The sequence below is a fragment of the Rhamphochromis sp. 'chilingali' genome, assembly GCF_963969265.1.
Source record: "Rhamphochromis sp. 'chilingali' genome assembly, chromosome: 5".
Taxonomy (NCBI): domain Eukaryota; kingdom Metazoa; phylum Chordata; class Actinopteri; order Cichliformes; family Cichlidae; genus Rhamphochromis; species Rhamphochromis sp. 'chilingali'.
In genome coordinates, this window is record NC_137932.1 from 11,336,639 (window position 1) to 11,351,910 (window position 15,272).

Genomic DNA, 15,272 nt, shown 5'->3' on the forward strand with positions numbered 1-15,272 from the left:
AATGTCTCTGTACTGCTTGGATATTGGATAAACACAAAAATACAGCCGGACACTGACCCTGGCATCGCCACATTCATTCCACCACAGACATAAACCCAGTTCAAGGAACATCTACACACATTCACACATCTCGCCCCCACTTTCACACACACTAAAAGACCTATAAGACACAATGTGGCTCTCTGTTCCTCCTACTCATCCTCAGCTTCCCTTTATTTCCTGTCTGTGCGTGCCATCTCTGACATGGAAAGAGAGTGAAAAGCTGAAAAGATGAGTGAAAAACAAACAAAACCTACATGTTGTTCACTCTCCGCTAGAGATCTGTGGGATTAATCTGTCACAGAGCAGGATGTGATGAGACAAACAGTAAATGGTTCCAAAAGTAAATCTCCATTTCTCTCAGACACACAGTTAAACGATGAATAACTTGCTGACACGGTTACTTGAAAGAGAATATCAAGGCAATCTGTGTTTGAGGCGGTGCCTACGAGCGTGTGTGTGTATAAAGCATAGATCCCACAATGCATCCCCCCCAGAGGCGGCAGGCTATCCTTTACATGAACTTTGCAGAAAAATCTTAAGATGCTGCCCTACTTACCTAAAAGTGGCATGTAAGCGTGTGAACGTGCATGCGTTTTTCCCCTTAGATGTCCAAAGGCGTTGCTTGTGCATGGTTCGCTTAGTGTGTATGTGCGTGCAATTGTGATGGGAGAATGATTGGTTAAGCATGACTGAATTAAGTTAAAATGAAAGGGAGAAAGAAGGGAGAGCTCTGACTAATGAGGATCACGATGTCTGAGCACAGGGAAACTGGCATCGGAAACGACTAAACCCTAACACACAAGCGCTACTGAAAAGTGACTTTACTTCCAAAAACCACAGTGCTTTCCATCATTAACCTGGAAACTACAACAAAGTTTAGCTGCGCAACAGGAGATCCAGATATATTTTTTTAATTAAAGGGAAAGCTTCAAAATACAGATGAGTGCTAAACACATATTCCATTCACTGCAAAAGCCTGTTGAAGTCACTTTTACTTCACCAAAATTACTCCCAACCTCAGATGGAAAAAAAGGTGTATGTGTAGCAAAAAGACCAGGTGGCGCAGTAGAGGTAGGCCAACTGGCATGGCTGAGTGAACCTGGGTGGGCAACTGTAAGTAGCCCTGTAGAAAGATATGTAGTGGAACAGGTACCTACTGCAATCCCTGAAAAAGACGTTAGAGGTGGAACTAGTACAGCACAGTGCAAAACCTGCGGGACTGGCTGTTCTGGAAAATCCACACACACACACACACACACACACACACACACACACACACACACACACACACACACACACACACACACACACACACACTTGTGTTTTCTGAAATTCAACCACGCCACACCAATCAAGCTGCCGCTTGCCTAAATGTTTTTTTACAAGAAATACATTAGCACACCAACATCTCCATCCTCTTCCTTCCAAGGACGTCTGGGAGAGTGTGTGTACGTGCTCGCCGCACAGGGCTGCATTCTTTTATAGCGCGTGGAGCATTCCTCAGCTTTGAGAATCCTCCTCAGCTTTGGTATTTCAAAACAAATACCAAAGTTATTACAACCGATGTCCCATTAGTGACAAATAAATCACAAAATACATTTAAATATACCACTTGCTTTCCACAAGGGTTTTGCCAATAATAAAAAAAACACAGCGGCACGAACGTCCTTTGAAAGCAATCTTACAGCAACAAAGTCTCTGCTGTTTGAGCGTTTGACTTTGCTATGTTTCTAGGCAAAAATCTGAGAGTAGAAAGGATAAATAAGCAGCAGAGTTCACAACACGGTTTGTCTTTCCTCTACACTGTAGTTTTAACCCAGCTGAACTGACGCACTTTGATGGTTTAACTTCATGTGGGCATTAACCACACGGTTCCTCGTCTCACGGTAAAACAAAAACACAAGTCCGTGCCTGAGTCTTGACCCACGGCTGTCAGGCAATTCAGGTATAAAACAAATAAAACGCCTTCGTTGAGTTAGCAGGTTACGATGAACAGATTTATGATTGATAGGATGCTTTGTTTATGCAATTATCTAAAATTATCCTCAAAGATATTACCACACACAGCAGTGCAATGTCTCATTATGGTTAACAGCAAGTGTTAAAATGTTTGCCCAACAACCACAAACGCCAAAATGAGCTCTCTTGATTTATATTTAGCGTACTTCATTTATACTATTGTGCTATGGTTAGAAAGTGATGTCAAAGTAGAGTTTGGTATTTCTCTCCCTTGGCCAGACAAGATTAGTCATCCAACAACCAGTCCCTGCATGTTTAAGGGATCCCTCCTCTGGTGTTTTATGTCTGCGTTTCGGCACTTTTTTTTTTCTTCCCTTTGAATTAAACTAAACTTGCACTGACATAACTGTAGCGTGACTTTGTGGCTGCTCATGGAGATAGCTTGAATAACTTTTCCAACTGCCTTGATGTTGAAGAAACAAGAAGAAAAAGACAAAAGTTAACTAAATGTATTTACTTCAACTTCAGATGACTTCTATGGAGCAGTATTTAAAATGATCATCATCCGCTTCAGAAACCAAAGAATGTCATATATTGCAGTTGTTAGCAATGATAATATGCAATGATAATTTATGCTACTTCAAAGCCACTGGTTAAAACCTTTACAAACTTCTGCCTTGGTGCCTTTTAAGAATCCGTCCACATCTAAAACAGATCTGCAAACCAGTGATTGAATTGTGTTACTAACCAAAATTGGGATCATTTCCTGGAATCTGTGGGCTGCCAATCATTGTTTTGTTTTTTATTTGAGGTAACCTCTACCATAGCCACCGACATCACTGTTTTCAACATTGGGCCAAGCAAATTTTCGTTGCTATGCTGAAATTTAAAACTCACTTTTTAAAAATTATCGTAAAAATAAACTACTGTGAAGCACCTATTTTGAAAAGGGACACTGAAAAACAAATCATGTTTATGGTTACAGATGTAAGATACATTAGGACGGTCAAATGCATCTACTTTATTCTAAAATATAACTAAATTCTTTTTTATTTAGCTAGGAATTAGAACACTGAAGACTAAAATGTAACTGAATCCCAGGCAAAAAAAAAAAAATAATAATTTATCCTTCTGACCTGACCTTTTACTGACCCGTTATTAGAGACAACACACTTTATTAAAACTGCTGAATATATTGCTCTTTTCCAGCATTTCCTGTCACTCCAATAATAAAAATCCTCACGCAGCATCCGAACGTTAATGTATAAGAGTGCTGGGAAACTGCGAGGCCGTCGTGCTAATCCATATCCACATTCCCAAAGAGCATGTTTATTTAACCCTTTGTATCCCACTAACTCATAAAACTACAGAGTCACAGAAACAACTGAGAGGAAGCCACGCAGAAAGGAGGTGCATCGATAGCCATCTAAGCGAGAGCTTCCGTCATCAACTCTTAATAGAGAGAGCCCCTTGCTTTGCAACAACACAGACAGCCATCACTATGTTAAAAGGGGCACAATGCAAGAGCAGGCTAATAATATTGTGCAAGTGGAAAAAAAAATCCAAATGTTACATTTCTCGTTACTTTAAGGAAAAGAGCCCAAAAAAACCAAAAAGCCCCCAAAACCCCGAAAGAGAAGCTGAATGGTTCCCATCATGAGCAAACTCGCCGTACCAAGAGTCAAGTTGAGAATGCTTTGGAGAACAGAAACTTAAAAAGGCCTTCTTCTTACTTTTTGGTGTTATAATGTTGACCACAGCAACACTTTAGACAGTGGGGCTTTCGCATGGGAATTTTCCAGTAGCAAATATCCAGTCAGTGTTTTCCTCAAGTTATATTTAACCTGGAGTATGAGGACTTCCATCACAGATTTACTGGCAACCAGACAGCTTTCATGGCGTCTTCTCCGATACCACATTTATCTAAACTTCAGCCTTCTCTAGTACAGCATTGCAAACCAAGAAAGGTCAAAGCTTAGGTGACTTTTACCCTAAAATCTCTACTACATAGATCAGATCTGAACTGAAAAGCATATAGTAGGAGAGATCTGAAGAAACAAGTTAAGTACTAGTAAAAATAATAATAATTTAAATCAATAACTGATCTATAAATCTGACATTATGAAACGCATGAAAATTAAGACAATGGCTAAAGAGAGGTGAGCCTTATGGAGTCCTGTCTGCTTTACCATCCACCTCCACTAATAAAATCTGTCTCTATTAATGTGGCTCTTATGACCTTGCCTAACCATCTGGCACTGGTCCCAGGGGTGACGACTGCATGACGCTGGCTTGCAGCCACTGACTTCTGGACACACTTCAAAAGCTGTAACAGTCATTTTGTTACTCTCTTTCTGACTGGGTGTCCGTTGCTCTGTCTAAGCTCATTCTCAGTTCATTTAGTGTCCTGTGCTCTGTCTCGGTACACGCCTTGTGTATTACTTTCACAATGCCTCTTAACAATATTGTCTAAGAGAAGAAAAGTTTGTCTTAATCCATTGCATCCTAGAAGGGTTGGTAAAGAAAAGACTGTTCTGGACTTGAACAGCACCCAAAACTAATTTTAGAAAAAGGCCTGCACTCAAACGCAAGGCAAGGTTAAATCCATATAGTGTGGGTTGATACTGCACATTTGAGAGCTCTTGATAAGGTGTTGTCTGACCTATATCCCCTCCTCCATGTATTTTTCTTCTTTTCTTCTATATTTTGCTGCCAAACTCTGCAGAGTGGCAGGACAGCTGCAGGCTCTCACATACTCCACTCCTCCTCTTCATTCCCCTCATCCTCCTTCCTTCTCATTCTTCCACTATTCATGTCGTTAGCCTCCTCCTGCACTGGGCTTCAGGCTCAGGTCCCACTCAGCACAACCCCCAACCCCTCCCCTGAGCCTTCACAGCTTCCTTTTCCCCTGTTTTAAGAACTCAGAAGGAGAGCTTCCCTTCAAAACTAACAAAAAAAAATGCCCGAAAGGTAAGCACAGATCAAAGTCTGCAGCCAAAGAGACAGCACTTAATCTATAATAAGATGCAAAATGCATTTACAGTCTATCATGAAAGCGGTGACAACTGGATGTCTGAAATCATTAAATGCACAGCACAATAAATCAGCTGTGCCTTTCAATGCAAGCTGAGCCACATGGTCGCCTTGGAGCAAGAGGGGCCGCCTATTAAACTGGAAACGTGATGACAGAAAAACATGCGGAAAAATGGGGAGACAATCGGCACAAGGTCTAAAATAAGAAAGTCCAACGTGACAACAATGTGTGCAAAGTCTGTGGATGGAGAACTGAATCGTTGTTTTATCAGGCAATAACACTACTATGTCTGACTTTCTAGCAAATGTGGTGGAGAGCGGCAGCTAGCTTAGCAGAAAAACAGAATTGACCATTTGTTTTTGTGTGTGTTTGAGAATTTATTTGCCCAAGTTCTATTTACAGGGACTTACTGAATTCATCTTATACTTGCTCTTGCAAGCATGTGGACCCATTGGGTTGCATGCTGCACAAAGCTAGGCCCTCTGCAGCAGCACCAGCAGCATTCCATCATAGATTTACTTGCAACTTGGCAACCAAAGAAGTGTCTTGGTATCCTACATCTCTCTGAAAAAGACTTGTAGTGGTGTTCAGGCACACTGGCCTCGGGGAAAGACTTGGACATTAACACAAATTCATCTTGTTTGTTCAGTCTCTGCTATTCTTTGTCTGGCAGTTAGTAAAGAGCGTAAAAAAAAAAAAATCAAGCATGCAAGTTCAGAAGCGAGGCAAAGAAAATGCTGTGCATGAATAGCCGTTCACATGATTTCATTAGGCGAGGTAATTACATGGGTGAGTGTGTATTTACCATGTCGAGTTCCTGGGAGACTCGTCGTTTGCGTAGCTCCTCCATGCGGTCGTTGACGTCACTAAAGCAGGTATTGTAGTACTCAGAGTATTCCTGTGCAAGATCATCTATGTTGCCCAGAGAACCATCCTGAGGAGAAGAAGAGGCATAGTTTTAGCCAGAAAACTAAAACCACTAAAACCACTGATAATTTCGCTGACAATGCTCCCACTGGAAAAACTCTTTGCATGAATTATGAACACTCAACTGCTTTGTTTCGATTTACTTTCTGCACTTGGTCTTTCCTTTCCACGCTTTCATATAACTGCACTTCACAATATTCCACCAGTACTGCAGGGAAAGGAAAAAGCCTAAACGAGTTAGCACACTGCGTGACATTCACATCCCCTCAAAACTTTGTATAACCAATGTAACATACACTTACAATTAGTGGCAAATAGAAGTTAACTAGGATGCATTTTTGTATGCCTAACACAGACATTCCCTCTCACTCCTACGCAGTTTTGGATAAACTAAATATTTTCTTGGATAAGTAGAAACAATATTATTCTTTATATGCATTCTTCTTAGCGATGCCACTAATTTCAAAGTGTCAACTACCGTTCAAACTGAGACCACGCTGCGGCAAACTACGCCACACAAACAAAAAAAACCTAAAAATACCCCCGGTAAAAGGGCTTTAGGCCCATTTATTCATTCTTATCAGGTTCCATTCAGTGTCACTGGCAGGCCTTGGTTTGTTCCTGGGTTTTTGTCTTTATTTCAAGATGCCCTTTACCTCCTCAGACATTCACCAAGCTCCAACCCAAACACACTTTTTCCGGCAAGCTTCAGTTTACATTAGCACAGTTCCTGCCTTTGTGAGGAAGATCTGTTTAGGAATAATGGAGGAAGTTCTGCTCCAAACATTAAAGAGCTTACCAAAAAGAAGATAACACTATGAGGTAGTCGAGCACATTTTAAATTCAGGTTTTATTGAAATGCGTAGCTGAACATAAACTGTCAACATAAAGGGGCCGGTTATAAAGCAATCTATGAAGTTAATTAGGGTGACTTGTGTTTATGTCGGCCCACCTTTCAGATTTAGAATATCTTAATTATTTTCTCAAGGCTTAAAAAAAAAAAGGAAGAAAAAAAGCACTTAAATATTAATTACTTTCTTGAATTAAGTCATTGATATTTCTTTGCAGGACATAAAGCAACTTTTGTATAACTTTTGTGGGAGAGAAGCTCATCTCCTGCGTCTTGCCTTGGTTAAAATCTAGGCCATTCTGGCAGTGATGGCCCACAGTTGAATATTCATCAGTGTTGATCTAATCTGTGCCAGGCAGACAGCTAGCATTGAGTCACTGTGCAGGGTCCAAACAGTCTCCCTCAGTCTCTGTCTTTCTCAACTGGACTCCCTATCTGGGTGCCAGGCCACAAATGAATGGATCACTGTGAGTAAGGTGTCACACGCACACCCGTGCATACACACACAGGTCTTCTTCAGACCTAGGTGTCTAGTCGGGGAGAACACACATTAGTATGCGCACACATTGCATGCTGGGGATTTCAAAAGCATCAGACCAAAACAAACTGAGTTAAGCCAATCACAAACACAGCTCGGTGAGACAGAGTTATGATTTATTAATTGTAAGATGAGCACATTACTGAAAATAAAACAACAAAAAACACACAATTGCTTTGTCTCAAATGCACACTTTGGCTTGCTGTGATCTGTCCTCCCAGCATTTTTTCTTGAGAAATCCTGTTTTGGCCAGACATGTGGTTTGAGCTGACTGAGGATCCCAGTGGAAACACTCCCCAAGCAGACACATGTTTTCGCCTTCATTCCTCACATTGACTGAAAGCGCACACTCATTAGAGAATGCCAAAATGTTACAATCAGACATCAAGACTGTGCACATATATTTGCAACATCCAGATAGAAAGACTAATGCCCGTTTTAAAGTTGCACAAATCATTTTTTTAGACGACGACTCCAATTTATTTTTAAACAGTGATGGATTTTTCTTTTTTCTTTTTGCAGAAGAATTATTTACGTTTTCAAGTCTTTTGTCTCCACTTGCAGTACTATCTCTCAGCTGTGGACAGGTAAAGCTGCATATATTTTGACGTTTTCAGATAGACTGCTAAAACAGCCCCCCCCCCAAGCCCCGTGTGTGTGCAGAGATGACTGAGATTCCTCTGATTCACCAGTGGAATTACCTCATAGGCGCTCGACACAGCTGAACCTCGAGCCTTCACTTCCACCGTCACTTTGTACAGTGACACATTCACATGTTCTGTTGTATAATGACTCCAGATGCTTTTGGGTGAATCACAGCCTTAAGAAAAGGTAAACCAGCTGTTTTCTCATAATGGCTGGTCATGTCATCGCACGAACAAGTGCTTTGTCCACATTTTAGAGTAAATCTGTCAAAGTGGAAGTGAAAATGTGGTAGTATTGTTTGGAAATTTGGCAGGAGGGTAGGCATTGATGCTGGAAAAGGGATAGTCTGTGGATTACAAACCAGGGCAGCTGTTTGGTGAGAAGAGAATAAAACCGCTGTAATCTGATAACAGAGATCCTTCATTTGGTAAGAGACTCTAACGCATAAGTCATTATGTAACCTAAAACAAAACAGGCTCTGTTGGCAATAAGTCTCAAAAGATCCTTACTGTAAAACGCTTACTCTGAAGCCGCTTTACATGCGCACATATAGAACTATAAACACATCTAGTTTCATGACTGTGTGCCGATGTACGTGATGTAACAGCTACTCCACCCTCGATGTGAAGGAGGCCAACTCCCCATTTAAACTTGAACAATAGCAACAATAGTCGTACCAAAAACTCCACCCAAGCAAGAATGGGTGAGGTCGCTTGTATGAAATCAAAGAGTGTGCAAGTGTCACAAAAGCTCATCATTCCATTACGATGGGTACTTCTAATTTCAAGATGAAAAATTTCCGTTTTGTTTAAAAAAAACAAAATTAACAAATCACTCGTTTGTGTGAAGACCACTGCAAATTAATGGCTGACATGTTGCGCCACCATCAAAATAGAAATTAACAGCGCTTATTAATGCTGAATGATTTGCGGTACCTAAAGTTCCTTTACAATTGCTTCAAAAGAGATGATTTACATCTATGGCAGAAATAAAAATGAAGTCAATATGTATTTCTACACAAATCACGTATAATCTGCTTTATTTTAGATATTAAAAAGTAAAGATATACATGCATATGCTTTGTATGCAAAGGTTGCACAGAGAAGGGAAACAGCATGAAGGTTTAGTAGCCTCGGGTCAATTGGCCATGGAATTCCTTGCATTCTTACTGACACAGGGTTCCTCTACAGACATTCAGAAAGTCAATTTGGAGAAGCATCACTTTAATCATGAGGCATGCCTGTGCGCTAAACTTCAGCAGCTTCAATTTCAGGCTCTTTTTTTTAAATCATGAATTTATTGCCAAAAAATAAAGTAATATAATTACAAAATATATATATTGACATGCACCCCCACTGTTACATTATGAAAATGAAACCAAGTAAGCGCTTTATACTCAAGTAACCAACATCAAGCACATATTAAATATAGTATTTTAAATTAAATATGATATAAATCTGGAGAGGAAATTCCCCAGGATTTAACACTTTTGCTTGAGCGTTTCATATAACAGAATACATAAAGGGCTGATCAGTCCTTTCAAAAGAGGCAGTGCACTGTTGAAGTGACAGTTTCTTTAAGAGGGAAAAGTCAAAACTATGTGAAAGGCACCCAATGAAGGTAATTCACACAACTAGCATGCAAGGCACTGATAACTTGCAACCTTGGGAACATCTGCTCAAAAGCGCTTTCTTGGTATATCGGTGACATGAGAAGAATATCTGCTAAGGCTGGAGCTTCACTCAGTTTATCTTCTTCACATCATGTTACAGAATATCTAAACAAAAGCTTGCTTGTTTATTAGCTGAAGAAAAGCCAGTATATAATACGTAAAAAAAAATCAAATATTTTTGTTCTGTTTCAACCTTTAACGTCAAATTCCTCCATTTATCATACCGGTGTTTAGTTTTACATGGGCTGAATAGAAGTGTAGATGGTATTAACCATTGTTACAATCACGCCCTTGTGTCTACCCATTTTGTGTGTTCGAGAACAATGACAATGGATGACAAAAGAGCCGTCTGATGTAATGCTAGAAGGTTAGCAGCGTGATCACTTTCACTTGCTAAGCAAACTCAGGACAGGACTGGCAGACTGAAACTGCTGCCAGCTGGGTTGCATTGTGGTGCACTGTACTAATGTTTTTATAAGTGAATCTCTTGAGTCACCAACACTAACAATACATCACCTCTCCAATAGTCCAAACATCATAAGATAAATTAGCCAGTTGTTACTACATCCATCAATCTACTTAGTTCCTCAAACGCCTCCATAAACTAATCCCGCCCTGCTTCTCTGGATTAATACCATTCTATTGGTAACAAATAACATGAAAGAGAACATGCCATCTGTTAACAGTATAACACAAAATATACATTTGACAAAAAACTATTTGATAAAAACATCACTGGGTGTTGCATCAGCCGGCTGCAATTCTTACAAATGTTAAAAGTGCTGCAGGTGAGCACGAAACAAATCCCCAAACCAGGAGACATCTGACTAAAAGTTGGCCTTCAGGCCAGTAGAGGAAGACTGTTAAGGAGGGTAAGGCCAGGGGCCACAACTCAGTCTTTTAGAGAGCTTCCTCAGGATATCCGTGGCTTGAGCAGAACAGTACTCTGCCATCGCAGCAGAGGAAACCTGCCAGATCTCCGAGTGACCTCAATAATAAGTCTGGTCAGGGAGGGGTAGCAAAGGAGAAGTGACCAGAGTTGGACTTGGCACCAATAGACTAAATCCAGCTATTATAGACTGTGTTGAGAACACTGTTGGCAAAGACAAACTGGCCCAGCTAACCATGCTTTAAGTGAAAGCAGACAACTGAAGGACATGCTGCCACTATGTATAAAATGCTATGTGGGAGGAAGCACCTAGGGGTCACATCATCTAGCCATATATTTCCCAGACACAATCAATAATCACGTCTCAAGAGCAGAATCACATTCTTAGGTTTAAAGATGGAGCACTGTCTCCTACATAATCAGTTTTCCAAATGGACAAACTACCACCCACACTGTGTAAAACACCACAAAACTCCTTTCAAAAGACAACAAGGACTCCCTGCAGGCAAATAAAATATTACCACGGCTGTGGATTCAGATGGCCTTTCAAGCAAAAAACAGAGGAGAAATTTCTGGAGAGAAGGAAAGAGGGAGTGACTGTCAGCTGTCCAGGTTAGTGAGCATACCTTCCTATACGGTGAGGGGGTACAATTGAAAGCTTGCCTTAGGCCACTGCATATCTGAAATCTCTGTTCTGTCTCTCCTCTACATAAGCAGCAGTGAAGCAGCAGTTATTCCAGTTAAAGTCAAATCCCACAGGATATTTCCCAAATGGGATCCAATGAAAAGGAACTGAAATCTAGACCGCCTCCGTACAAATTCATAAAGCACATTTGTGTTTAAACTCAGATTAATTTAAAAGCTAGTGAAGTTCTGTTCTGAGGGACACCCCCATATCTCCAGACGTGGGGCGGGCCAAGCAGAAGCAAATTCCCTTTTCAGACATGTGTAAATCCAACCACTTAAAACAATTCACAGCTCCTACGCCACACTGTCCTAAACTGCCTTTGAGTTTTAATTACTTCAAGAGCTATTTACTGAGCTTAAACCGCACATAAATGAATGGCTTTCTAAGGTATTCTTATTAAACACATTGCACCACACGTCACTGTGGATGGTTAACCTCAGAGACGGGAAAATATAAAGCAGATTGAAACAGCATTTGATTTACAGTTAAAGCATTATGAAAACCTATTTTCAAAGGACAAACACTTTGCTGTGGAGCATTTTGGTGTTTATCTGAACGGTTGCTTAAAGTTTAAGAGTACTTTCCAAGTTTGGTATGTGTGCTGAAACATACGGTAATCTGTGGAAGATGGAGAACAGTAAGAAGTCTGACCAGATCTTTATCATGATAGAAAACTATCTCTAAAGAGGTATTTAGGCCTGTTTCCACGTGCAAAGACCAAAGATCAGGCACATGTGCAACAGTGAGCTAAGTTGGGTCAACAAGCTAAGACCAAATCCCAATTCAAAGGGCAAGCTCTCAAGCAAAACAAAAGGCATTGAAATCCATAGTGGGTTGGTTATATATAGCATCCATTTTGCTGAAGGAGAGCGCGGTGTTCATTGTGTTCAGAATCTCACGATGTGTTTAGAGATATGAGCGTGAGCAAAGTGTTAAGCTCAAGGTTCCCCGTGAAATGATTTAGTTAAATGTTAACAATTTAGAAATGTTTTCCAATACGTAAAGAAACACTGTAGTTAAGTGCAGCATTCTAAACGAGCAGAAACTGAATCATGTAAGCAAATTAAACAAAAGCAAAGAAATACTGGCCTGGAATGAAGGGACATTTCTGTTTAAGTTTGCAGAACAAACAAAGTAATATCTCATAGCCCTACGCGCCAGATGTTATGTTATGTTCGTTCTTTTCTTTCATCACGGTCGTTAAATCAGTTATGGGCTTGCCGATTCTGCTAAAGACACTAGTTTTCAGAAGCTGGAGGAGGCCAATCTACATTCGTTCACATTTCTGAAATTTCTTGCACAGCAAAATAGGAAAATAAGATGATCTAAAACGACAAACTAATATGGGAAAAAACAGCAACAGACTTCAAAATGATGGTAAAACATTGGAGTGTATGCAGTGCACTTTAGCAAAACTTGTTGCTTTTCCCTGTATGCGTGATTCCATTCAAGGTGAAAAAACCAACAAAAGAGAGCAGCCTATCAGACATATGCCTCCAGAGGCAATAAATCTAGATAAATTGCGTGGCTGGGAGCCAGGTCTAGTGTCAGCATTCTCCTTCCCCATATACACACAGTTCTGTACACCATACACACATCCTCAGTATCAGACCAAAGGGACTCCAGTGTCAATAGATAACAGATCTATTACATCCCATGTAGGCAGTAAAATAAAGAATGCATTGAAAGCCACACAAAACATTGCTTCAGGAATTTGGTTTCCTCAACACAGAACAACTCTGAAGTGATAACGATTTCAAAGCATAAACCTGTAACATACACTAAACTTCACTTGAATGAGATAACAGCAGTTTACAAAGACAACAGGAATCTCAAAACTATATAACCCATAAAGGGTAACTTTTCGGTGCATAACACACCACACACAATCAACTCCTGTTTGCTTTGATCTCGGACTGACTTGGCTGTATGAGCTCATCATTGGCAGCCTAGAGCCAACTCCAGTAGAATACAAGGCTACACGCAGAGCACCGATGGATTTGGAACATGGGCCTGTTGGAGAGAGCTGATGCGTAATTTGCATACGCCTATAATTCGGCGAAACAAACACTCATTTCGCAATACAAGTGTTAAAGGAAACAATTTCAGTTAGTTGGGAGTCTGTGATGTCAACCAATTATCACGTCACCCCTCCCCCCCAAACTTACCAGCATCCCCATAACGTCCGACCACAGTTGGGAGAAACTGTCGGAAGCAGCAGCGCTATCTGCCTGAGGCTCATCGGAAGGCGCACCGGTCCCCTGATCACCTTCCATAATGTTAGAAAACTTTGTTCAGAGTCACACCAGTATTTTGTAGCTTGCTTCCAAGCCCACAGGCAGGAACCTTAATCCCCAGCAGTAAACAAGATATCGGTGCCAAGGCTGTTTCACAGACAGTTGCCCTTGACGCACTGGTGAAATGCTCCAGCATTGCTTGGCACGATTTGAAGTTTAGTGCGCAAACTGCGTCCCGACATGTTTAGCAAAACTCCGAGAGAGAGACCAAAGGTAAAGAAAGTCGGCCTTGAATTATGTAAACCCACACCCGGTCATTCGTCTGAAAACTCTCAAGCGCGGTGTCCCCTGCTCCACAGTCTGCAATGCACGGATCCGGTGCCCCAGGGTATAAACCAAACCCCACAACTGAGGAAGAAGAAGTCGTCGAAATGGGGCAAAAGTTTCCGAAAAGTTCACAAAATCCCCCAGTAAGTGTCACAAAACTTTCAACACTGCAACAGAGAGCACACTCAATCGTATTTCCATTAAAAATTCGAGTGAGAGAACGCCCGGAACACACAGCAAAGCCTCCAAACAAGGCGCCTCCCCCTCTCTTCACCCCTGCTCCTCTCACTCCCTCACTCTCCTTCCCCCTACACACCCCTCCCAGCATCAGGAGTACAATGTCCCGGAATTAGCGCACACTAGTGACCAATTATTCACATGATCGATACATTTTTCCCTCCAAATGAGTCTGTTGCATTTGATTGAGTAACCAACTTCACTGTAACCTTAAAAACAGACTTTGTTTAACCCTCCCCTCAAATTTCAATCATCTGCTAGTCACTGACAACTTTGCAATGCCCAGTTAATAATCATTTTTATCTGTCTATTGCTTTCTGTGAATATATTTGAATCTAGACTTTAGAGTTTTGCTAAAACTGAGTTCATTTAAGGGATTCGGTCAGAGAAATCGCTTTAATCACATGCTGACATGCCTTCCACCAATACATCTCTGCAGCCTAGTGAATAGGGAACGTGAACAAAGCACATTCTCCACACAATTGTTAGAAAAACAAAAAAGCCTATGGGAAAAAAATGTTTTTAAGAGGTTCATGCATGTGGTGCCCTATGCCCTCGTAAATCTGTACAAAACGCTGGACAATGACACCGAAACACTAGACTTTTATTGAACCATAAGATTCTAACTTGATTTACATATAGTCCAACAGCTATGTGATTTTTTTTTTCTTTTTTTGTGCCGCAGATGCTATTTGAATAAAAGTGGGAGAGAGATACTTTATGCATAAGCATGAAATTGCACAGCTACCCTGTCTGATCAGCTGTTTGTTATGCTCTACCAGCAGGCAGGCTTCTCTTTTGTAATGAAGTCCTGAAACACTCTGGCTCTCCCTGTTGTTGTCAAGAGCATATTTTCTATGAGCAGCTACAGCTGCCAGAAATAACGGAAATTAAGAGTAAAATTGAAATTTTCAGTTCACACTAAGCTCCAATCCCTGTAGTTTCAAGTCAGCATAAAATGCTGCCTTAGCTGCTGTTTACCACATAACTCTGCCACACCAGGACAAATTTATTCAAAAGCAGCATAACCAAAGATGAGATAGCAGACAGAAAATTTGTCAACCCCACAATCTTTTGCGCAAACATGAAAACAGTTACACAATAATCCATAAAGCTGCAGTTTTGCTTCGAGAACTGCTGTCAATTATGCAAAAGGCTCCCAGATTTTACTTTGTTTATAAGCTGTTTATTACATATCAGTAAGGCCTTCCCCAAACTGCAGTGTCT

General features: G+C 40.8%; 1 protein-coding gene across 9 annotated transcripts in view; it reads right to left on the reverse strand.

Annotated features, from left to right (window-relative positions):
- The window catches only part of sash1a (SAM and SH3 domain containing 1a), a gene marked incomplete at its 3' end in the record, with an annotated part of 169,927 nt that overhangs the window by 35,271 nt on the left and 119,384 nt on the right, over positions 1-15,272 (reverse strand). For 7 of the 9 annotated variants that reach the window (XM_080882101.1, XM_080882100.1, XM_080882104.1 and 4 more), the window contains one exon: positions 5,841-5,969. In XM_080882101.1, the coding sequence (XP_080738227.1) occupies positions 5,841-5,969 (129 nt within the window). Of the gene's footprint in view, positions 1-5,840; positions 5,970-13,412; positions 14,076-15,272 lie in introns of those variants that run through there. The other 2 variants (XM_080882102.1, XM_080882108.1) reach the window with 1 other exon arrangement.